The sequence below is a fragment of the Rhincodon typus genome, unplaced genomic scaffold (assembly GCF_021869965.1).
Source record: "Rhincodon typus isolate 14 unplaced genomic scaffold, sRhiTyp1.1 hic_rhity00002421, whole genome shotgun sequence".
Lineage (NCBI taxonomy): Eukaryota > Metazoa > Chordata > Chondrichthyes > Orectolobiformes > Rhincodontidae > Rhincodon > Rhincodon typus.
In genome coordinates, this window is record NW_025968059.1 from 1 (window position 1) to 23,523 (window position 23,523).

The following is a 23,523-nucleotide window of genomic DNA, read 5'->3' on the forward strand; positions in this document are numbered from 1 at the left end:
GTGCAGCACATAATTTCAAAACTTCTCGATGACAAAATTTGGAAATATTCCAAACTATGATAAGGACAAAGATAGACTTCAAGAAGGCAGAGAGACAGACAGGTGGAATGGGTGGAGATGTGCAGATGAAATTGAATTCAGAAAAGTGTAAAGTGATACATTTTGGTAGGGAAAGCAAGGAGAGACAAAATAAAACAGAATATCTTGGGCAACATATGCACAAATTGTTGAAGATGGCAGGATAGACTGAGAAAGTGGTTATAAAGACAAGGTGCCAAGTGGGTAAAGACAGTGACAGGCTCATTCACTGACCACAACGATCACAAACTCAATTTGTGATTTATGCTGAGTTAGTTGACTTTAAGTAGAATGACAGAAGATTGCTATAACCTGAATCAAAGAGAAGATTTACCAGAAAGATGCTTCATCTTACCACATGTTCAACTGAAGCTGATCTTCTCATAATTATAGCGCCTGAAAAATCTGGTCTTTCTGTTCAAAACAAAATTTCACAACATGTTTGAAACGTGCACACAATTTTACAACACGAGTAACTTAGTGTCAAATCTTCTCTTACCTCCTCTCTTTTTTGTGTAGATGCAGATAAGTGCAAGGTAGTCCCACAGCGTATCAAGCAGACAATCCAAATTCAGCTTCATTTCACAGCTAGAGAGACAGACGCATTAGAAATAAACAATAAACATCCTGGCAGGCTCATGAATTGTAAAGGAGAAAAACTTTCATTTGGACCACTGTGTGAACTTTTCATTTCTCATCTTCAAACTGACCGAGACACTGAAAGCAACTACATGCAAAACCTCTTAGCAACGTCCAGAACTGCAAGTCTTGGAACAAGAGAATCTAGTAAAAGACATTTTAAGTGTTATATCATTGGGAAGCCACATATGTAGAAATGTGAAATTCCATATTATAAGTATTTCATAACAGCCAAAAGTATTGAACACGGGTCCACGAAGAGGCCATTTACAGCCTCAAAACTGCTCAAACAGATCAGAGCTGATCTACATCTGTATCTTGATTCATCTACTTTATTTCCCTAGCCCTTAATAATGTTGCTTAACAGAATCTGTAAGCCTGAATTTAAAGTATTCAACTGACCTTAGCCTTGACAACTATTTTTGGGAGAGGTCTCCAGATTTCCACTACTCTTTGAATGAGTAAGTACTTTCTGACATTACCCATTAACAGATTAGCGTTAATTTTAAAATTATGCCTCTTGTTCTAATCCCCACCAGTAAAAATAGGTTCTCATTTTTCATCCCATTATTCATTTTAATTATCTTGAAAACCTCAATCAATACACCCCTTAAGCTTTTATATTCAAAGAAATACAAGCCATGCCAATGTAACCTGTTTTCAAGCATTAGCCTTTGAGCACTAATATCATTCTGACAAATCTGCACCGTGGCCCCTCCAAGGCCAAAATATCTTTGCTGAAATGCAGTAACCAAAACTGAATGCAATATTCCAGATAGCACTGAACTAAAAAGTCTGTACATCTTTATTAAGGTCTTAGTGAAAATTTGTAGCTTGGGTTGTGGATGCGGTTGTTCGTTTGCTCGCTCAGCCAGTTGTTCCGTGGTGTGCAGACGTTTCATTACCATTTGAGGCAACATCATCAGTACGACCTCGAATCGAAACATTGATGTTCTGCTCCATTCCAAATTTATATGATCCTCTGGTGTGGTGGGTCTTGTCACTTCCGGTTCTGTTTTTCAGCAGCGGTCTGCATATGGGTCCTATTTCTGTGTTTGTTAATGGAGTCCCATGTTGAGAACCAGGCCTCCAGAAATTCCCTTGCATGTCTATTGCTTGCTTGTCCCAGTCGAACTGATGGCCTTCATTATCGGTGTGTATCCAGGTAAATGAATATTGGTTGTGTCTTTTTACTGCCAGCTGGCATTTGTGTATCCTGATCATCAGTTTCCTACCTGTTTATCCGAGGTAATGTCTATTGCTATTGCTGCATGAGATTCTGTAGATCACGTTAGTCCTGTTTACTGTCGTTATGGGGTCTTGAGTCTTTGATAGCATTTGATGCAGTGTTGATGTAGGTTTGTGTGCAATCATGATCCTATGCAGACTAAGGAGTCTGGCTGTCATTTCCAATATATTTTTGATGTAGGGTAGAGCTACTAGTGTCTTTTGTTGTATTGTGTCCTCTGACTGTCAATTGTTTTGTAAGCATCGGTGGACTAAACTTCTTGGGTATCTGATGACAGTAAATACTTTGTGCAGGTATTCCTCTTCCGTTCTCCGGAGTTCTGAGCGTTGCAGTGTGATCTGTACATCTGTAGCACGATCATTATTCTTTTGTATCACAGTCCCCATGTTATTAAAGCCAGTATTCCATTATCCATTTTAATTTTATTCCTATTCATAAGCATTTAGCAAGTTCTGTAACTGGACCCCCAAATTCCTTCACTGTGTACAAATCAATGCAACTGAATTAGCTGGGGAAGACAGAAAGGAACCTAGGATTAGTTGTTGGCCCCCTGTTTTAAAATATCAACCATTATAAAATAATTTTAAAAATAGTATCAACATTCAATGGCTAACAACTCAATTGATCTTCATTAGTCACTTCTATATCACAAACCTACCACAAAACATGTATCCTCTCCTTGCATTCTGAAAGGATTATTCTCTGCGTGGCTCTGGCTCATACATCCAGCAGTCCTAACACCACTTTTCATCCATCAGCACTTGCCTATGAAACATAGGAAAGATGCATCACCTCCCTTCCACCTCTTTCTAGGGCCTGAACTAATTCTTCCAGGTGTAACGTGACAAGTTGTACTTCGTCTGACTTAATGTCCTTGCCTACAATGCAGTTTCTTGTTTGTCAGACAGAAGCGATTGTGTGCTCACTTTACTGAACAGTGAACATTCCTATTCTGCTTCCACTTGTGATGCTGAGCTTCCAGTCATTTGCCACTTGAATACTCCATCCCACTCTCAGGATTCCGATGGGAGATTACAATGTTCTCAGTAATCGAATTTCCATTTTTTGTTTTCTTTTAAAGCAAGTTAAATATCAAGATTTTCTGCTGGTAACTGTTATCATTGAATGCACATCAATGAATACTTTATATGAGGACAGGATTAGAGATGTGTCCGATGATCCTCCAAAATGAAACAGCTGCTGACATCAGTATCTAAGCCCAACAAAACAATGACCAGCTAATTAAGACATCAATAGGTGACCAGGAACCATCGTAGTAAAGTTAGGGATTTCTGTGCAGGGTAAAGCAGCGTTTCACTATTTCTTACAGCAGTCCAGTGAGTCCTAACCATAATGTTTGCAGTCATTCAGCAAGCTAGTAAACAGAAGACTTTAATTTCTGCATAGCATAGTGTATTCATTTGAACTGAGCAATGGGAGATGTAAATTTGTTTAAAAAGCTTACCTAATCACTACACTGTGAGACTGCCTGGCCAAACGGTCCACCTCCTCCAAGGAGATCTGGTCAATTTTATTATAAACCTTTTCAATTGGCAAAGAAAACAAAACATTATGATTGAAAACTATAAAAAACATTAAGCATTCACAGTAAATCACAGCACTTGTTACATATAGGCTTGAAGTTTTGTGTTTCTTGAGCTGGCATTTTGTGAACTGCACAGAAATTGCATTTATTCAGTACAGCAAGTTATCAACTCAGTAACTGCACAAAGATTCCATTAACTCAGACTGATTGGGAATAAGCATTCATGAAATTTCAATAAAATCTGCATTAACACTATTTTGATTACTAAAGTAGATTTGGATAAACAAAGCATCTTAACAAAATCTTCTCTCATCAACATAATACTCTCATTTTCCCCAGAGTAATTTTGCTGTTCCTTGCTGCCTCTAATAAACAACTGTTGGCACACAGATCCCCAAATATTAAAAACTCCCTATACCTCATTCTGTCAGTATGATGGCAAGATAGTTGCCATAGATATCATCACAGCGGAGCTCAATCTTGTCTTCACCCAATATTTATAGATATAAATCTTTTATCAGAAATCCTAGATAGTGAGCGGGAGCTTGAGGTCATATTAAGGTTGTCACAATGAACATAGCAGAACATATACTGCTCAAATTCAACAGAACAATAAAGCTCAGCAGAAGAGCAACACATTATGAAAATGTTGCAGAACACCTTTAATGTACAGTATGAAGTTTACTATTATTGATTTTTTGCAAATATGTGCTCATAATCTGATGCTTCTCAATTGACTCATCATTTACAAATGCATTTTACTTTTTAAAATATTGTTTTTGATCAATTTTAAAGCACCTCGGTTACAAAGAACCTTAATGTAAACAATTCAAAGAGTAGCATAGATTCTAATATTTAAACAAATTGAGCAGTTTATACCATTTCTTCATGAATACATACTCCAAAGCAGTTTTTAAAATGCATTGGGATACTTAATCTAGGCATCTCCCGAGACATGGCGGTCTCCGTATTTTGCTTTCCCTATGTTATTTATTTGTTTATAGTTGCTTCAGGGGAGATGTCCTATAATGGCCCAAGGTCCTGCAACTGCAGTGTGAAAGGCTTGGCCTCATTATTTGTACAGGAAAATATTCGGCCTATGCTCTCTATCTCTTTATGGTAAAATTAATCTTTTGCAGAGATATTGGAGAACTTTCATTCTTAAAAAGAATCTTTGTTTTCACATTTCTTTTAGTACATATTAGTTGCTAAAATGTAAAAAATAAACTGCTTAAACAGGGTCAAAATTTGGACACCTAAAGGTTGTTTAGTCTAACTTACATAAAGACAAGGCATGTGGACACGGTTTCCAACTACCACATCTATAAATTGGTCAGGAGATGCATCTTCCCTGAAGAGAACTTCAGCATTAAAGATTTCTAGATTGGAAATATTAAGGATCAAAAAATAAGCTTAATTTTTCTAATTAAGGCTACAATTAAAACAATATTTAATTGCTGCTTAGCCAATTACGGCTGGAAAACAGGATAAGCAGTAGATTAAAAATGATTCTTTTTAAATGCATAAAAATTGTCTATCGTGGTCACCATGAGGCAATCTTCTGGCGAGCCTGGAAATAGGAAGCTAATCTGCCCGGAGGTCTAATGCCTACAGACTGAAATTAGCTCAGTAAATAAGGAGGTAACCACAGAATTTAAATGTATTTGGATTTTCAAATATCATTCAATTAGATGCCACACTTGAGGTTATTACAAAAAAAAATGTCATTGGATTAGGTGTGCATATTAGCAGGGATTGAGAATTGGTGAATGGAAAGAAAACAGAACAAGAATAAATATTTTAGGTTACCAGGTGGCGACAAATTGGGCGGAGGGAGTAGTACTGCAAGGATGAGGGTTTGGGACTGAGCTCTGTATTACCTATATCAATTACCAATGTATCCAAGTTTGTTGGCAGTAGAAACTTAGATAGAAAAATATGTCATTAAGAAAGGAAACAGGCTGCAAAGTTACATTAATAGATTAAATAACTAGGCAGAAACACGTCAGAAGAAATATAATGTTGGGGAGCATGAAGTTACCAACTTTGGAAGGAAAAACAGAAAAAAAGAATTTTTTTTTGAAATATCAAGACGCTAGAAAAGTTTGGTGCATGGACCTGAGATCATAGATTCTTAGCATCATTGGCAGTGCTAACCTTAATTTCCCATACAAAGATGCCCAAGGACATAGTGCTAAATTACCATTTAAAACACCATGCATCTTTTTTTTGCTTACATATGATGTAGATGTCACTGACCACATCAGCATTTATAACTCCCTAGATTCCCTTCAGAAGGTGACTTTCTGCTTTCATGAACTTTAAGTCCATGGGGGTAGATACACTAACAGTGCTGTTAGGAAGAGTGTTCCAGGATTTCAACCCAGCTGTAATGAAGCAATGGCCTAATTGTTCCAAATCAGGATGGTGTGTAGCTTGGTGGGAGCTTGCAGTTTACTTGCCCTTCTAGATTGTAGGGATCACTTTTGGAAGATGCTGTCGAAGGAGCCTTGGTGAGTTGTTGCAGTGGAACTACTGAAGTTTCCATAGAATCCCTAGAGTGTGAAACAGGCCATTTGGCCCAACAAGTCCACACTGACCCTCTGAACAGCATTCCCACCCAGACCAATCCTCCTACCCTATTCCTGTAACCCTGCATTTACCATGGCTAACACATCCAACCTACACATCCCTGAACACTATGGCTAATTTAGCATGTCCAATCCACTAAACTGCACATCTTTGGACTGCGAGAGGAAACCAGAGCACTGGTGGAAACCCATGCAGACACAGGGATAACATGCAAACCCCACACTGATAGTCAGCAGAGGGTGGAATTGAACATGGGTCCCTGGTGCTGTGAGGCAGCAGTGCTAACCACTAAGCCACCGTGCCACCACCCCCTCCCGTGATCCTGGTGCCGTTTGGACTTTAAATGACCAATAATGAAGGAACAGTGATATATTTCCAAGTCCAAGATGGATGCAATTTGTAGGTGTGGTATTGCAATACTTCTGCTGCTCATGTTCTTCAGGTGGTACAGGTTGCAGGATTGGGTGGTGTTCTTGAAGAAGCCTTGGCAAGTCACCACCGAACATCTTGCAAATGGTACATGCTGCAGGCACAGTAAATGGACCAAATGTTTAAGATGGTGGATTGAGTGACGTGGGGTTCAAGGTGCTAGATGGTGTTGAGTGGAAAGCTGTTGGAACTGGACTCACTGAGGCAAGTGAAGTGTGGTGGGTAAGGTTTGATGAATAAAATTATAAACTAGTGAATCAATCATTGGACTACCAAATTAATTTGTTCTTCATTTTCAAGGAGTGTAAAGAGATACAAAGAATGTTTGAATGCTAGGCTGATCGAATAGAAGAATCTTTATTCCCAATAACTAATTTTCGTGAAAATACCTGACTAGTACAAGCGATGATGCTAAGTCTGAAGATTCTGGCTTCAAGTCCTACTCCAGTATTTTAAGCATAGTCTCTGCTAGCATGCTAGTGTGGCACTGAGGGAATTCTAAAATTGACAGACAGTGTGGTTTGGATGAAATATTAAGCAGAGATCCCATATACTCTCTCAGGTGGATGTAGAGAATCCAAAAGCACCGTTTAAAGCAGAGCTGAGCAGTCCTTCAGTATCCATGAACTAATATTTATCTTTCCATCAACAGATCATCTATTCAGTTAGTTCAACATAGCCCTCGGGATCCTGCTGTGTGCAAATTGATGGCCATATTTTCTACTTAAAAGACGATACCTCACAGAATACTTTTTTGACTGCAAGAGGCTTTTGAAAGTCTGGATAAAGTGCCACTATATAAATACAAGTCTTTCCAAACAAGAACATGGGCAGCAACACTGGCAGAAAATGTAAAGTTTTAAACCTGTACCAGGACCTACCACACACACCTCTATGTCAACACTACAAACACATCTGTCCCTACCTTCCATCTCGAGCATCCCCTTTTTATGGTATTCAATACTTACAGTTGTGCCTCCAACTCATTAAAATCCCACCCTCAAAAAACGCCATCTTTTTTCAAGATCCCCCTGAAAACACAGTTCTTTGAATAAACTTCATGCCACACTGGTAATATTTTCTTCTTTTGATTTGGCGCCCATTGTTTTCCTTTGGATCTGTTAAGTGCTTTGCTACTTTCTTTTATATCAAATGGTCAGTATGATATGGCTGCTTAAACAAGAAGGCATTCCTTCACAATCACAGATGAGAATCTTCAAGGAAAATCTTTCCTATGAAACACCAGATTTCTGCATTTCTCTCTGTAGGCCAAAGGATACTGTATTCATGCAAGATGAGTTGTACTAATTTTTCAGAACATTGAGTCAATGTAACTGTTGAGTTGAAAGAGATCCCACCGCCTTTCTTTGGCTGAAAAGAAATAAAGTCAAATATAAAAGTTTACAAACATAACCTGAAAATACAAAACAATTGAAAAAATTACAATGAATTACATATTTTAGTCAAGGTTAAGAACGCAAATTGTTAGAATGAACGTTTCCAACAAAAACATCATTGTTACTCCAGACAGCAAGTTGCTATTTTCTCCAAATGGAACTGAACAGAGTTGATACTGGTTTTGTATACTAGTAGGAAATTGCAGCTGGGTTAGATGGATTTCTGAACCTCCTGAGCCTGGACAATGCAACAAGATTGCTCCCTCATTGGTGGCTACAGACTAATCAGGAAGCAGTTCTGATGACTAATCTTCATGCTGAAGCTTCACAATATAATATTTCAGGAAAGGAGGACTGATGAGAAAAAAAAAGCCAGTGGAATGGGGATGAGTGGGAAAAGACTTGAATTGTGTATGTATGGACTAATTTCTTTCGTGCTTATGGGGAAGTTTGACCTGTGTATATTTAAGGGCTAACACAAGTGTCCAACCTTCAGCTTTTTCAAAACACTGGAATCCCTACAACAGAGATAGCCAATCACAATTCCTGTAACCAAATGCAGAATGGCATAATAACGGTGATGATCATTGATCCACTTACAGGAGTACTCTCTCACACTTAGATCGGTGCTTCTTGAAATGAAGGGATAAAGTCCATACTTGAAACAGTGCTGTCAAATCTTGGGGAAAAATTAGGAGAGGTGCCCAAAATGTTTGATTTCATTTTTGGAACACAGAAAGGAATTGAGAGGTGGACTGGTTTTGAGTTAGTGTTTCAGACAGGTGGCATGAAATAGCTAAAACCTTTACCACCAGGATTAGACGGGAGGAAGGGTAGCACACACATAAAGCTCAAGTCAGAATGCAGATGGCATGGAAAGTAATAAAAAAGACGAGAGAAAGTTGAGTGAGGAAACGCAGTATTTTAAATTCAATGCATTGGGAACAAGAAACCAATGCGAAATGGACATGAAGTCAGCAGTGAAGCTTCGGCACTTGAGGGTGAAAGGGAAGGCTGTTGGAGAAATCACATCCAGAATTGACAACAGCATGGATAAGGTTTTTGCGGTGGAAGGTAAAATAGCTTTAGTCCTTTTTCAATAATGTAAACAGCCACAAACAAAGACACTCTATAAATTCAAAACATTGTCCAGAATACACAGCTAATATCAAGCTTCTCAACCACTTGGTTACATAGTCTAGTTTCCATTTAATCCTCATTATACTTGTATGCACTGACTATATTTTGTCAATGGAAATTCTTTTATGTTGGGATAAGTTCTTCTTTGTCAGCAGTAATACCAACTTGGTGAGGATTTCAGTGAATACAAGAGCCAAACACAATGCACAGCATGTGTTATTCTATAAAACATAAAAGGATAATTGTGGGTCATGCAGACTGTACTTAAATTTTACATTATGGATCAGTTCCAATTTCAACCAGATATGTAGAAGGGAATCTGCTGAAGCTTAACCTCTTTCCTCCAAAGGTACTCTCATCTCCAGATCAGGCCTATAAATACCTTAAACTCAACCTCTTGTACACCTGTCATTCTAGCACTTTACCTGTAACAAAAGATATTCATGACAGACATGATACGCTAGCTACGAAAATTCCCGTTCTTCAGGTTTAGATGCAAAAAAGAACGTATTGAAACTGCACATTTAGCACAGTAGATCAACCAAAAACACGTCACAAAAAAAGAAAACAGACTGTCCACAGAAATAACCTAGATTTTACCCATAAATGAGAATAACATTAGCAACCCTGAAAACAAAACAAGCAAAGGATAGGAATCATGTACAGGATTTAAAATTAAACATTTGGCCTGATTACAATAGTAAAATACTGCAGATGCTGGGAATTAGTAAAAGAGCAAAAATGCTGGAGAAATTCAACGGAACCGGCAGCATTTGAGGAGTGAGAAACAGAATTGATGTTTTGAGTCTAATATATGATTCTTCATCAGAACTGAAGGGAGACATGGAAATGTGCTAGGTTTTATAATGTAGGAAAGGCTGGGGAGGAGCAAGAGAAACAGAAGGGAAGGTCAGGGAAAGGTTTGAGGGTGAGTGAGATTAGAGATCATAAATGTTGTAGAACAAAAGACAGAGGTAGTACTACAAACATATGAAATAGGAACAGAAGACTTTTGGACCCTTGAGCCTGCTCTGCCATTAAATAAGATCACAGCTGATCTGTGTGTTTCAAATTCCACATACCAATCAACTCTTGATAGCCCTGCCTGTAAGAGTCTGTCAATCTCTTTCTTAAAAATATTCAATGACCCTGCATTCACTGCTTTCCAAGACTGGGAGCTCAAAGTTGCAGAACCCTCTTAAAAAAAAATTCTTCTAATTTATGTCCTAAAACTTTAACTCCTAATTTTAAATTAGTACACCCTAGTTCCACCATAAATAAATATCCTTTCCATGTCATTCTTGTCAAGACCATTTGGGATCTTTTACACTTCAAGTCAACTCTCAACTCCAGTGGAAAAAGGCCTCACCCAACTAACCTATACTCATAAAACAACCCATTCATTCTAGTTTATTAATCTAGTAAACTCCCTCCGAACTGTCTCCTAAGCATTTACATCCTTCCTTCTGTCACAGGATCATAACTGCACATAATATCACAGATTTGGTCTCATTAATGCTTACATAAGGGAAGTGTAATGAGCTAGTAATGGCTGTAGAGAACTAGGTCCAGAGTAGGTGTTTGCGTGAGCATTAAAAGCAGAAATATATGTCAGATCTGCTGAAAGCAAAACCAAAGTTTAAAAAAAAGCAATTTGGAAGTATGTGGGACAAAACAGAGGAAAAGGCTCATGTCCTTATGTTGTTTAACACAATGTTGAGTCCAGAAGGCTTTAAAGTGCTGAAACAGAAATGAGGTACATTCCTCCAGATTACATTGGGCTTCAGTGAAGCACTGTGAATGAAGGACAGAAAGGTGAGCATGACAGCAAGTTGGTACATTAAAATGGCAAGCAACCAGATGTTTGCGTCATGCTTGCAGATTGAGCAAAAGGGGTTCTACAAAGTCATCACCCAGTCTGCATTTTGTCTTCCCAACATAGAGGAGACCACAGCGTGAGCAGCGAATACAGAAGACCAGATGGAATAAAGTAAAATTAACTTGCTGTTTCACCTGGAAAGAATGTTTGGGATCTTGGACAGTGAGGAGGTAAAACGGGAAGTAAAACACTGTCTGCAATTGCATGGTAAGGTGCCATGGTGTTGAGAATGATAGAGGATTGGACCAGGGTGTAATAAATGAAACAGTCCCTTTGGAATGCTGACAAAGAAGGACAAGGGAAGATGTGTTTACAGGTGGCATCATGCTGGAGGTGAAAGACATGGCCAGAAGATTATCCTATGAATATGGAAGCTGGTGAAATGGAAAGTGAGAATAAGGGGTGCCCAAACATTGTACTCGATGGAGTGGCAGAAGTGAGCACGGAAGCAAGTAATAGGTTAGACATAGTGCAGAACCCTTCCCTCTACAGCTTTTCTCTTTGGCAGTGGTTGGGGGTGGGGGGGTGCGTGGTGGCAGGAGAGGGAGAGAGGAAGAACAAAAAATGGCATGTTTGAAGCACTGTTGTGGAATGTAGCATAGTCAGAACAGATGTAATAAAAATGGAGAAAGTCAGAAAATGAAATGGAATCCTCACAGCGAGTAATGTGTGAGGAAGTGCATTTGAGGTAGCTGTGGGAGTTAGTGGGTTTGTAATGAATATCAACAGATGGTGTATTTCCAGAAATTGAGACAAATAAGTTAAGGAAGACTCAGAGATGACCAGGTGAGGACAGAAAAGGGTGGAAATTGAAAGCAAAATGGATTTTCTTTTCTGGTTCCAGGGGAAGAAAAGAAGTAGTATCAATAAAGGCATTGATGTACTGGCAAAACCGTTGGGAAGGGGCTCAAGCAGGACTGAAACAAGGCATGTTCCACATACCCAGCAAAAAAAAAAAACAGGTGTAAATAACTAGTACCCATGGTCACACCTTTCATTTCAAACAAATGAGTCAAGTTTAAGGAGAAATTATTCAATTAGAGAACAAGCTCAGAAAGTCCCCATTCACCATTCTCCTGAGCCTATTGGACCCCAAAGCAAAGCGCCCCTCATATAAAGGCAAAATACTGCAGATGCTGGAAACCTGAAATGAATAGAAATTGCTGGAGAAACTCATCAAGTCTGATAGCATCTGTGGAGAGAGAAACATAGTTAATGCTTTGAGACCCATATGACTCTTCTGACAGCTCTGAATGTGTGTGGAGAAAGCCTGGATAAGGGGAGACAAAAAAAAATTGAGTCAAATTTGGAAAAACAACTCAGCATAGTAAGTGCAAACTGAAATGCTGGATGTTATATTAACAGATTTTGGGAAGAAGATGTGCAGCATGAGGTTGGGGAATTATACTGATGTGAATTTATGGAGGGAAAACCTCTGGAGGTGATGAGGGCTTTATGTTCAACGGTGGAGTTCTGATCCTGGGGAAACAGGAAGACGAGTGCGAGAGTTGGCGCTCAGACTTCTATAAGTTAGAGGTCAGTGCAAGGATAGCGGTGCTACCTTTATGGTTAGACGTGATAACTAAAGTCAGGATTAGATCTGACAGAACAGAGTGCGCAAGTTCAGAGAAACACAGGTTAGAGTGAGAACAGAGAAACTGAGGCGACCGCTGTTAGCCAACATTTCTGGAATGAAAAGAAGGTGAAAGGAGTATATTGGAGACTGGTGAAAGGGTCTGTGAAGTGGGGACAGGACTCCCAACCCAAAAGAGATGGGCATGGAAACAAAGATGACAAAATAAGAGTTCGAAATTGTATTGTGACTGAAATTCATTGAGGTGGGAGTGCAACGGGATAAAGCTGAGTCCTTTTCTGGGCTCAGATTGTTCAATGGAGAAAGAAGGGTCAGGTGGTCTGGAGAATACATAAAAGGTGGAATTAGAGGAAGGGATGGTGTCAGAGAAACATGTGCCTTAACACCTGAAAGAAAGGAAAAAACATTTTCTTGTTGAAGAATCAAATGAGATGAATAAAGAAATGGAACTGGTGACCAGGACAATTTTGAGTCAGGGTGATTTTGTTCCGTTGGTGCGAGAGGTCAAGTACATGTATGTGGCAGCTTTTGGCACTGAACATGGATCTCAGGCTGTGGCAAGAGCAACAGTTCAGGGGTCATTGAATGTCTTGAAGCTACCTGCAACCCTGGATAGATTCAAAACAACTTCAGTTGGAATATGGGGCAAGTCAGAGCTGGAGACAGTCACAGCAGTATCTCCTTCCTCTGTGAAAGTGAGTTTTCAATATCACTTCATCAAATACCATAAGTGAAATGGAAAGCAATAAGATTAAACAAGATGAAACGGACAAATAGAAATCCCATCTGAGAGAAGAGGAGAAATTATTCAAAGCTCCATAAATAAAAGTTGACAGTGAATTCAACTTTAAAACAAAATCAAAATTCTGCAGAAGGCAAAAACTTAAAATAAAAGCATCACACTGGAGAAACTTAGCAGGTCTGCCGAAGCTGTGAAGAGAGAAACAGAATTAAAATTTCAAGTCTATTAATACCCTTCATTGGAACTGAAGGGAGAGATGGAGAGATGGAAAATGATGTGTTTAATATTATAGAAAAAGGTGGGGAAGAGCATGTGAAACAGAAAAGAAGGTTCGGCTAAAGTTAAAGGGTGAGTGAGATTAGATATCATAGGCATCACAGAAAAAAGGCAAAGGGAGTGGTAACAGTTATCAAAAGACAGGTCCAAAGTAGGCGTAATTAGCAGATTCTGTTAATAGCAGAGTATCAGTCAGCTGTGCTGACAGCAAAACAAGAGAACCAGATGTGGAGTATGGAAAGGAAAGTCCTCCAGGCTAAACAGTCAAGCTGAGTAGTCTGAATTCACCAACTGTCATTCAACTGCAGAAAAAAAAACTCCAGCCCTCACCTTGAAGTAAATATTGGGTTTAGGCTTGTTTAATCGGATTCCTACAGACTCCAACTCCTTTTCCAGTAAATTTCTAGATGAATGAAAGAAAGTCCAGTTTCAGTTTATTCATTAATCTATTGAAACAGTTCAAAGGAAGTATAACTCATGCATCAGAAATAAACCAATCGAATTCTGAACAACTAACATAGTAGTAAACACAAGATCCCTCCTTTTTTACCAGCTGAGGAAGAAATGCTGTTTTATGGTGCTGTCTAAAACTTGAGGATGCCCTAAATTATTTTTGAAAGGTAGTCACTGCTGCACTGCAGGTAGATGATAGGGTAACAGCTTCCAGCTGTTGATTCCTTTCAAATATCTTTAAACAATCTGTTCACACATATTATGACACACATGACTCTATGACTTCTGAAGGAGGTGGGATTTGAACCCAGCTATGCTGGCTCAGAGGCAGGGACATTACCACAAGAGCTCGCAGATTCATTTTAATCAACTATGGATCAGCATGAGCTCAAACTTTGCTAAATTACCAAGCTGGTATTAGCAATTGAGTTGGAGTAACTTCACAACAAAATATTACTACTGTATAGTAAAAAGGAGTCTTGTGGTAGTACCACCACTTCTGGGCCAAAAGATCCATATTAAAGTCCCATTTACCACAGAAGTGTGTCATAAAATGTCCAAACAGACTGTAAAAATATATACTTTTAATCAACTACAGCATGTTGTTCAAAAAGTGTAATAATATAGCTGATATAATTTAAGATAAAGAAAATTAGGTACTAAGCAAAGGAATCATTTGATGTCATACAGATAATTGTTCCCAAAGTTGAATTTCTAATTGTACTGAATTATTTAAAAATCAAATCAGAACAGCAGTCAAGATCCTTCAACTGCACTCCATATCTAAACCTTTAATCTATGTTTTCACTTTTCACATTCTATCAATATGCTATATTTCCAGGTTATTTGTGTTCTTCTCAAAACAACGTTCGCTGACATATTTGTTGCCTGTATATATACACACGTGCACATTTCTGGTTACACACCTCTGCACATCACCCTTTGTTGCATCCAGCATCATTATTACAACATCTGCTGTTCGAGCAACTGCAATCACCTGTCGACCACGACCCTTACCTGCAAGGAATTATGAAATAGTATTTTATCAATCGACCATTCCAAATCAGATTTCAAAAACAACTTAATCATCGTTGTATTTCCTGAAATTTGAAAGAGTTGCTGTACTGTAAGTTTGTCAAGAAGTATTTATAAAAGTCCCCAAAGTGATTTATAGAAAACAAAGTACTTTTAAAAAGTAGAATCTTGGTTCTTAGTTATGAAATGTACAGCCTCACGCACCCACATTATCAATATTTCCAGAGATGAGGACAAGAAAGTTTGACCAGACATTTCTATGGATACCTCATTTAATTAAATTGCTACAAAAGCCATACCGTTCATGTGCAAAAGGACTCAGCGTTCCATCATTCCCACAGCCTCTCCTTCAAACCAAAGAAAGACAAAGGGAAAAACTGAGTCTAGGACTCTGAGCACATTTTTCCCATGCCAGGGGCATCCGTACACCTAAACCAATCCAAGTAATTCCAACTCAACAAAGATATATACAGACCTTGTGCTGCTCCTTCAATGATACCCGGCAGATCCAAAAGCTGAATGTTAGCTCCTTTATGCTGCATTATAAAACAAAATAATTAAGTTATCTCATTTTTTTTAACAATTAAAAACCTGCTCAGAATTGTTTTAGAGTTATATTTTCTGGCTCATAGTTTAAAGTTAAAAATTTCCTGTCCTATTTAATGTATGGAAATTTTTTTGATTCACAACTAGAAGCTAACTATAACAGATGTACATCAACAGTTTGGGTTGTCTCTTTCCAATCTCCTCTCCCACTGATAAGAAAGTTCCTAATTTCCATCTTTCTTTCAATATGGATGAAATCAAGAAATTAACTGTAAACCTTCGCCCTATTTTGTGTGATATAGAGTAATGAAACTCGACAGTACAGATGACCATAAATCCTCCTTCTTGATTGAACTCAACCAAAACAGTAAGAACATTTTCTTAAATTCTCTAATCTGCTTATATCGCGTGAAGATTCAAATTGGCACAATGGGTAAAGGACAGAAGCCCATGCTGTCACCATGTTATGAGCACAAAAACAGGAGCAAGTAATTTATCCCATTGAGCCAATTTAACAAGACCATGTTGTATGGCCAAACAAGATATAATACTTGCACATGCCCCATATTCTGCAATATCTTAGATTTATGTTTTTATACGTTATCCTAAGATTTAAAATCAACTGATTGTATATCAATCAACACTTGTGAAAGAGTTCCAAATGTCTACAATTTTGTACATGAGAAGTTTCTTATTTTCACTCCTTAAAAAGTTCTGGCTCTAGCTTTTAAGACTGTGCCTCCTTCTCTTAAGAATCTCCAAAAGCAGAAATAGTTTTTCTCTCTCTGCCCTATTTATTTCCCTGAATGTCTGGAAAACATTGGTCAGATAATTTGACCTTTTAAAATGCCGGAGTTGAGTGAAGCAGCAGAGAACTAAACTTTTTCAGCCTCCAGGATTGGATTCTCATTCAGTTACAGGAGAAGAAGTTGGATCATTGGTATCTGGTAAATGATTAAGGTTTAATCTACTCCTATGGTTTAGAATTAGATAACAGCTGGTAGTAAGGTTAATAAAATGTATAAAAATATAACTAAATATAACGTTAAGTACAATAATTGAATAAAAATTGAAAGAACTGCGGATGCTGTAAATCAGGAACAAAAACAGAAGTTGCTGAAAAAGCTCAGCAGCATCTGTGAAGAAAAATATCAGAGTTAACATTTGGGGTCCGGTGACCCTTCCTCACAATAATTGAATAGTTCCTTCGAATATATTAAGGATAGCAAGAGACGAAATGTTCACAGTTGCAGCACATGGGAGTTCCTGGATACCAGTCTGATCCACAGCAAACACGTCTATAGCAAGTGTTTGAAGTTCAAGGAAATCTAGCTCAGACTTTATAAGCTGGAGTTTGAACCACAGGCATTGTGATTCATCGGGGGGGGAAAAGTTACCTGGAGTCTTTATACCAGTTAATCCTCTTCAGGTTAGATCATCTGATCTGGAAAGTACTCAGGGACAGGTGTGTGAGACTGTGAGGGAGGCAGGTAAAGGATCCAAAGGAAAACAGCATAGGAGCCTGAACATTAGCAAATGTCCAACAGATTTCAGTTTTTTCCAACTTTTCTGGATGAGAACAAGGGCTGCAGGGCAATCAAGCTAACTTAACATGGCACAAAAGCCAAAGAAGGGGGAAAAAGAAGGAGTGCTGTGGATGAGGGAATGGGTTAGGTTCTCTGCAGCCAAGACTGAAAGTCCATATGGATGTGTTGTCTCTGGTGTCAGGGATCGGGACATCTGCACAGGGCTGGTCAGGAACTTGGAATGACAATGGGAGGATCCAGTTGTCATGGTCTATGTAGGTAACAATGACAGAGGAAGGACAAAAGAAGAAGATTCTGCACAGAGGAGCTAGGTACCAAATTTAGAGGCAGCGTCTCAAATGACAAATTGGCACAGGGTAAATCAGATTAGAAGGTTGAATGCTTGGCTCATGGTCAAGTCAGTTCCGTTTGATCTGTACTGATGGAAGGTCTCTACCTGAACTGTACTCAGGCAGGTGTTCTCGCCAAGTGCGTAGCTATGGAAGCAGAGAGAATTTTAAACTGAATAGTGGGGCAAGGGATCAAATTGGCAAGATATGGTAAATCAAAGAGTAGAATCAGGTGCGAAGGGAAAGCTATCAGTACTGGAAAGGTTAAACAGACCATGACAGGAAGGGATAGAAAGTATGAGTCTAAGAGTCAACTAACAGATAAGACTAGAATTTACAAACAGCTGAAAAAATAAAAGTAAAGGTTCAGTACCTGAATGGACGTGGCGTTCAAAACAAAACAGATGAACTGACAGTATAAACAAAAATGGATAAATATCATCTGATAGCTACTACAATCACAGCCAAAACCAGTGGGCTGGAAATCAAGTGGACCGTGCTGGAACAAACGCTCCCTCTCATTTTTTTTGTCCCTCCCTCGCTCTGTGGACACCTGTCGTCTGTGCACAAGCAGCGACTTCCTGAACTGGAAGTCAATGCAGAACAATGCATCAGTACTTCAATCACTGTACACAGAATGTCAGAGCAGCCCACGCAACTTAGACAGAACCCTGGCTGAGACCACTGACCTGGCAAATCGTATAACCATTGTATGGTCCCTTTAGATCAGAAATCACAAATATAACTCCTTTATTCAAAAAGTGGGGAAACAGAAAGTAGGAAACAATAGGCCAGTTAGCTTGCCATCTGTTGTAGAGAAAATGTTAGTAACTATTTAATGAGTTACAGCATGGCACTTGGACAAGTTCAAGGTAATTAGGCAGAGTCAACTTGGTTTTCTGAAAGGCAAATCATGTTTATCCAATTTATTGGAGTTCTTTGAGGAGCTAAGACATGTTGTGAATAATGGGGAACTGATGGATGTACTGTACTGAGGTTTTGAAAAGGTATTTAAGGTGTCAGCTGTTGGCCTGTAGTCTTGTATGCTATGGCGCTTTATGTGATCACCTAAATACTTAAATAGTGCAATCATTCCCTCCTCTAACACCCTTCAGGCAGTGGGTTCCAGATCCCATCACCCTCTAGGCGAATTCTAAATCTCTAAAACTCTTACCCTTTCTCTTAAATCTATGGCCCCTGGTTACTGAACCTTGTACTATGGGAAAGTTTTCTTCTATTCGAACTTATCTACATCCTCACAAATTTGTACACCACAATTGGGTCTTCCCTCAACATTCTCTGCCCTAAGGACAACAACCCCAGCCTATGTAACTCTCTATACAGCTGAATCTCTCCAGCCCAGACAACATCCTGATGAATTCCCTCTAGATCCTCTCTGGCATAATTACATTCTTCTTAAAGTGTGGAAACCAAGAACTCCACACTTCACTCAAACTGTGGCCGAATCAACATCTCATACGGCTCCATCATAACCTCCCTTGATGTATTCAATGCCTCAAATAATAAAGGCAAATATCCCATATGCATTCTTAGCCATCTTTTCCACCTATCCTTTTGCCTTTAAGGGTATGTGGACATGCACATCAAGGTCCTGCTGATCATCTGTACTTTGTAGGGTCCATTCATTGTGTATTCCCTTGCCTTGTTACTCTTCCCAAAATGCATCACAGCACACTTTTCATTAAATTTCGTTTGCCATTGTTCTGCCCATCTGACCAGCCTAGCTACTTTATCCTGTAGTCTAAGGCTTTCCTCTTTGCTATTTACCACACTATCAATTTTCATCACATCTGCAGATACACCGATCATACCTCGTATTTTTATGGCTAGATCATTAGTGTACACTACAAACAGCATGGTACACAGCACTGAATCCTGCATATGCTACTGCACACAACTGAAACATAGAAATGCTGAGGGGTCTTGGCAGGGTTGATGTGGAGAGGCTGTTTCCTCTTAAAGGAGAATCTAGAACTCGAATTCACTATTCAAAATCAGGGGTCATCCATTTAAGACAGAATTTAGGCAACATTTTTTCCCCTTAAGAGTGTCAGTAGTCTTTGGAACTCTGCTTCTACTATCTTTTCAAGAAGAGTCCTTGAATATTTTTAATGCAGAGTTAAATGAGATTCGTTTTGAGTGAGGGGTGAGAGGTTATTGAGGATAGGTGGCAATGTGGATTTGAGGTTATAATTAAATCAACCATGATTTAACGGAATGGTGAAATGGCCTAATCCTATTCTTGCATTGTATGCGTGTATCTTAATTTCAATCCAAACTGAAGATTTTCCATCAGTTTATGGCTGTTGAAGTTATCACATTCTATCCTTTGTTTTCAAATGGTTGGGTGTGCATCTGTGTTTGTGTGTTTGGGATTAAGAGAATATGGTTTTACTTCCAGATCACAACTTAGATGTTAACCAATGTTTGCCACTTGTGTTACAATAAATGGGATGATTTTGTGTTTTTAATGATGCTTGGTGAACGTACAAACCAGGAGCAAGAGCAGGCCTCTCAGCACTTCGCCATTCATCAAGATCATAGTTGACCTAATTTTCACCTCAACTTTATAATCTTTCATCTCCCTGGAAAACAAGAATCTATCTAGTTCTGCCTTAAAGTATTTAAAAATTCTGCATTTGCTGCCTTTTGAGAAAGGGACTTCCAAAGAATCTCAGCCCTCGAAGAAAAGATGTTTTCTCACCTCTGTTTTAAATGAGCAATCCCTATGACCCCTAGTCCTAGATTCTCCCGCAAGAGGAAACATTCTTTCAATGTCCACCCAGTTAAGTCCCTTTATAATCTTATGTGTTTCAATTATGTCACCTCTGATTCATCTAAACTCCAGAGGATACAGGCCTAGCCTATTTAGCTTTTCCTCATAAGGCAATCTACTTATTCCAGGTGAAAGTCTCTTTTATTCTGGATAGGAGTATAAAAATGAAATCGTGATTAGATCAACACATTTATACTAACATTGCGAATGGTGGGGCTTGACTAAAGCGCATTCCTCCCATCACAACTAGTGGGCAGAGCATGGTATAGTCCTAGTTTTAAATCCTCCATCAACAAAGCTTACTAGGCTCCTGTCACTGAATTTTTACCCTCAAAGACAAAATCAGTGGGAGCTGCAAACACCATGAACCAGTATCTATGTCATTCAGAAATAGAAGAAAACTCTTGCTATTCTGCAGATACGTAATTTGGAGCAAATTACCTCAACATTAGTGCTCTGTAATATAGGGATATTCCAAAAAGGGATGTACCAAAAACAGCATTAAAAACACGACATAACTGTACCACACCATCTCAGGGAGTACATTAGTGCTCCAAGATATGTAGGTGGCACTTACAGCTGTTGAACTGCTTTAGAAATCAATTTAGATATAACCACAAGAAGTTGAGCTCCACAAATAACTATGGCTTGAAGCTATAAAAAAAAACCCTATTGAGTTAGGATTCGACTGCGAAGACACCTCAAGCCAAGGAGAGGTCGGGCAAAGCACCAACAACAATTACAATCGTGTCTCAAGACACACACTATGACCCCAGTATTGTTTATTCAGATTAAGAACCAGATAAGAGAACTTCTCACCTCTATGACTCCTGGGATACAGGTAAGGGTTGTGAATTCATATGAAGCTGCTTCACTTGCAGTGGAAGTCATCAAACTCAAGAATGTAGACTGAAACACAAACATTGCTGAACTTTAAGAAAAATTCAAAATGCAAGCTCATCACAAAAAAACGCTTGAATTTACGATTGGTTGACTAACAACATTTTTGCCTACTTGATAAATGTTTTGATCATTCTCCTTGTCGTCCCATTTTTTGTGGCTTTAAGAGTTGGGTGCTGTTTGGACGTTGAGGCGATTGGGGATCTTTCCATATATATCAGGCAATCTATATTTATTACAGCACCTTTTACACCTCTCAACAGTTTGTAAATTCTTTAATATCACCTTTGGCTTTAATATCTGCTTGAACCATTGAAAATTGTGGGATTTCTATACTGTGCTTTAGCTGAAAGGTAGAAACTCAGATAACATTGAGAAACATCTGAGATGGAGGTCGCAACGCAAAATTCTGATGCAGAGTGAACAGCATTACAAAATATGCCAAGTTGCTGGATATACAAATACTTGTGTACAATATATCATTAAACTTGTTTATTCTTGGCTACAATTAAGTTTGCATCGTCAAAAGCTGAAACATATTTTCATAGAAACCAAAATATATTAGCCATTTATTGATGATTTGCAGCCTTCCTTTACTGCTGTGATTTTGAATTTCATAATCAACGACAGCAAACATTATGTAGTGTCTCTTGACTAAGACAACACCTATTTGGAAATCTACTCAAAATTAGCACTTCCTCACGGACTCCAGCAAGTACCACTAAGGTCCAAAAATGATGATGATACTAAGAAAAATCAGAACTATATATATATATATATATATATGTAGTTTCATGCAGGACTTTCAAGGTGAAATGTCAGATCAATGCAGTTTTGGTGACTAATGTTTTCAAAGAGGCTATCTAAACTCGTTTACAATGGAAGTAATGGAAAGCATGAAGAAAATGGGAGCTGCATTATCAAAATTGACTGAAGCCATGATCAAAGACAGGGAGAGCCATAACAAAGCAGTATTAAAAAGAAATACAGGGTCAGGGATGATTTGCCCATGATGATTTTCTTACTTGTAGCACAGTTTTCAGGCTCTGACACTCTAGAAGTACTATTAATTAGAGCCAGAAAAGAGACATGGATCTAAACTTCGAGAACACTTTGAAGTACAACTAAACTGTAATTGTAGCTGTGGCTATCTCATGGAGTGGGGGATGGGGTTAGGAGGAGAAGACCTGGAACAACTCTTAAGTATGAACATTATATACAGGGTCTTGCACAGGTTCTCCTATTGCGGCAGAAGTCATAAGTAATGGATTTAATAACTAAGGCCATGACACATGATTGTATACTAAGAGCAAGAGGTAATGTTTAAACTTTGCACACAATAGGAAAAAAAACTGAACACCAAAATAGGAAACGCACCACAAAAAGTCAGCAACATATAGAGTATGGGCAGGTTAAAGTCTTGAATGTGTTTGAAAACAATACGACATGTTAACAATAGTATATTTTCATTATTTACTCCAGCTTGTTTTACTAATCCTACACACTTCACAATTATCAAGAGGCTAGTATGATCGTGAAGAGAATGAAAACTACTCACATGGTATGTTAATGTGTTCTTACCTTACCCACAGAAGGGAATCCAATTAATGCTACCCTGGCATCTCCTGATTTCATCACATCAAAGCCCTCCCCCTTTGATCCTGTAGACTTTGAGGGCTCCAAGAGCTGTGCTCTGTACTTAGCAAGCTTGGCCTTCAACAAGCCCAGATGGTATTCAGTGGCTGTAAAACATCAAACACAATGTAACGAGACTCTCAATTGTGCTGTCAATAGTCTTGTTTAGCAGACTGATACCACTATTGGAATTAAAAAACTAAGTTGACAATAGAAAAGATTATTGATTCCTTCCTTCAAATGGATCCACTATCAGTGAGAAACCTGCAAAAACCCTTCTTCACTATCATTCTACTGCTCAAAAGGGGAACTCCAAATCAAACTCATTCTAAAATGAAGAAACTCGGATTAAACCATCAAATCCAAGTCACATTTCATCATGATTTGGATATATGATTCCATTCGGCACACACTATATCCATGGCGCAATATAAATAGACATAGCATAAATATATCCTTATGTTGACATTGTGTCTAGTATAAGGAAAGTAGTATATATAGTTTACGTAATATGTCCAACATATTATGCAAATTATCTATATCATGTGCAGCATCTATTGTATACTGCAAATAACCATGTACACAATGTATTAGATAATCCACATGGTATATCCAGTGTACTGTACATTAAAAAAATTAAAAAGAATTCCTTAAAAAGGGGAAAAATGTCATCTGGTCTTTTAGTTAAATTGATATAATGGCTATTCAAAAACATTAGAA

The 23,523-nt window shown here is 38.5% G+C and overlaps 1 protein-coding gene across 1 annotated transcript; it reads right to left on the reverse strand.

Annotated features, from left to right (window-relative positions):
• Positions 1 to 79: 79 nt before the first annotated feature.
• drg2 (developmentally regulated GTP binding protein 2) lies at positions 80 to 22,910 on the reverse strand (the record flags this gene model as incomplete). Its single annotated transcript, XM_048593166.1, has 10 exons — positions 80 to 492; positions 578 to 666; positions 3,432 to 3,508; positions 4,794 to 4,891; positions 7,814 to 7,904; positions 13,892 to 13,964; positions 14,941 to 15,031; positions 15,525 to 15,585; positions 21,088 to 21,177; positions 22,750 to 22,910. Coding segments are annotated over 10 exons (899 nt in total), but the record flags the coding sequence as incomplete, so codon positions are not given.
• Between the last annotated feature and the right edge of the window lie 613 nt (positions 22,911 to 23,523).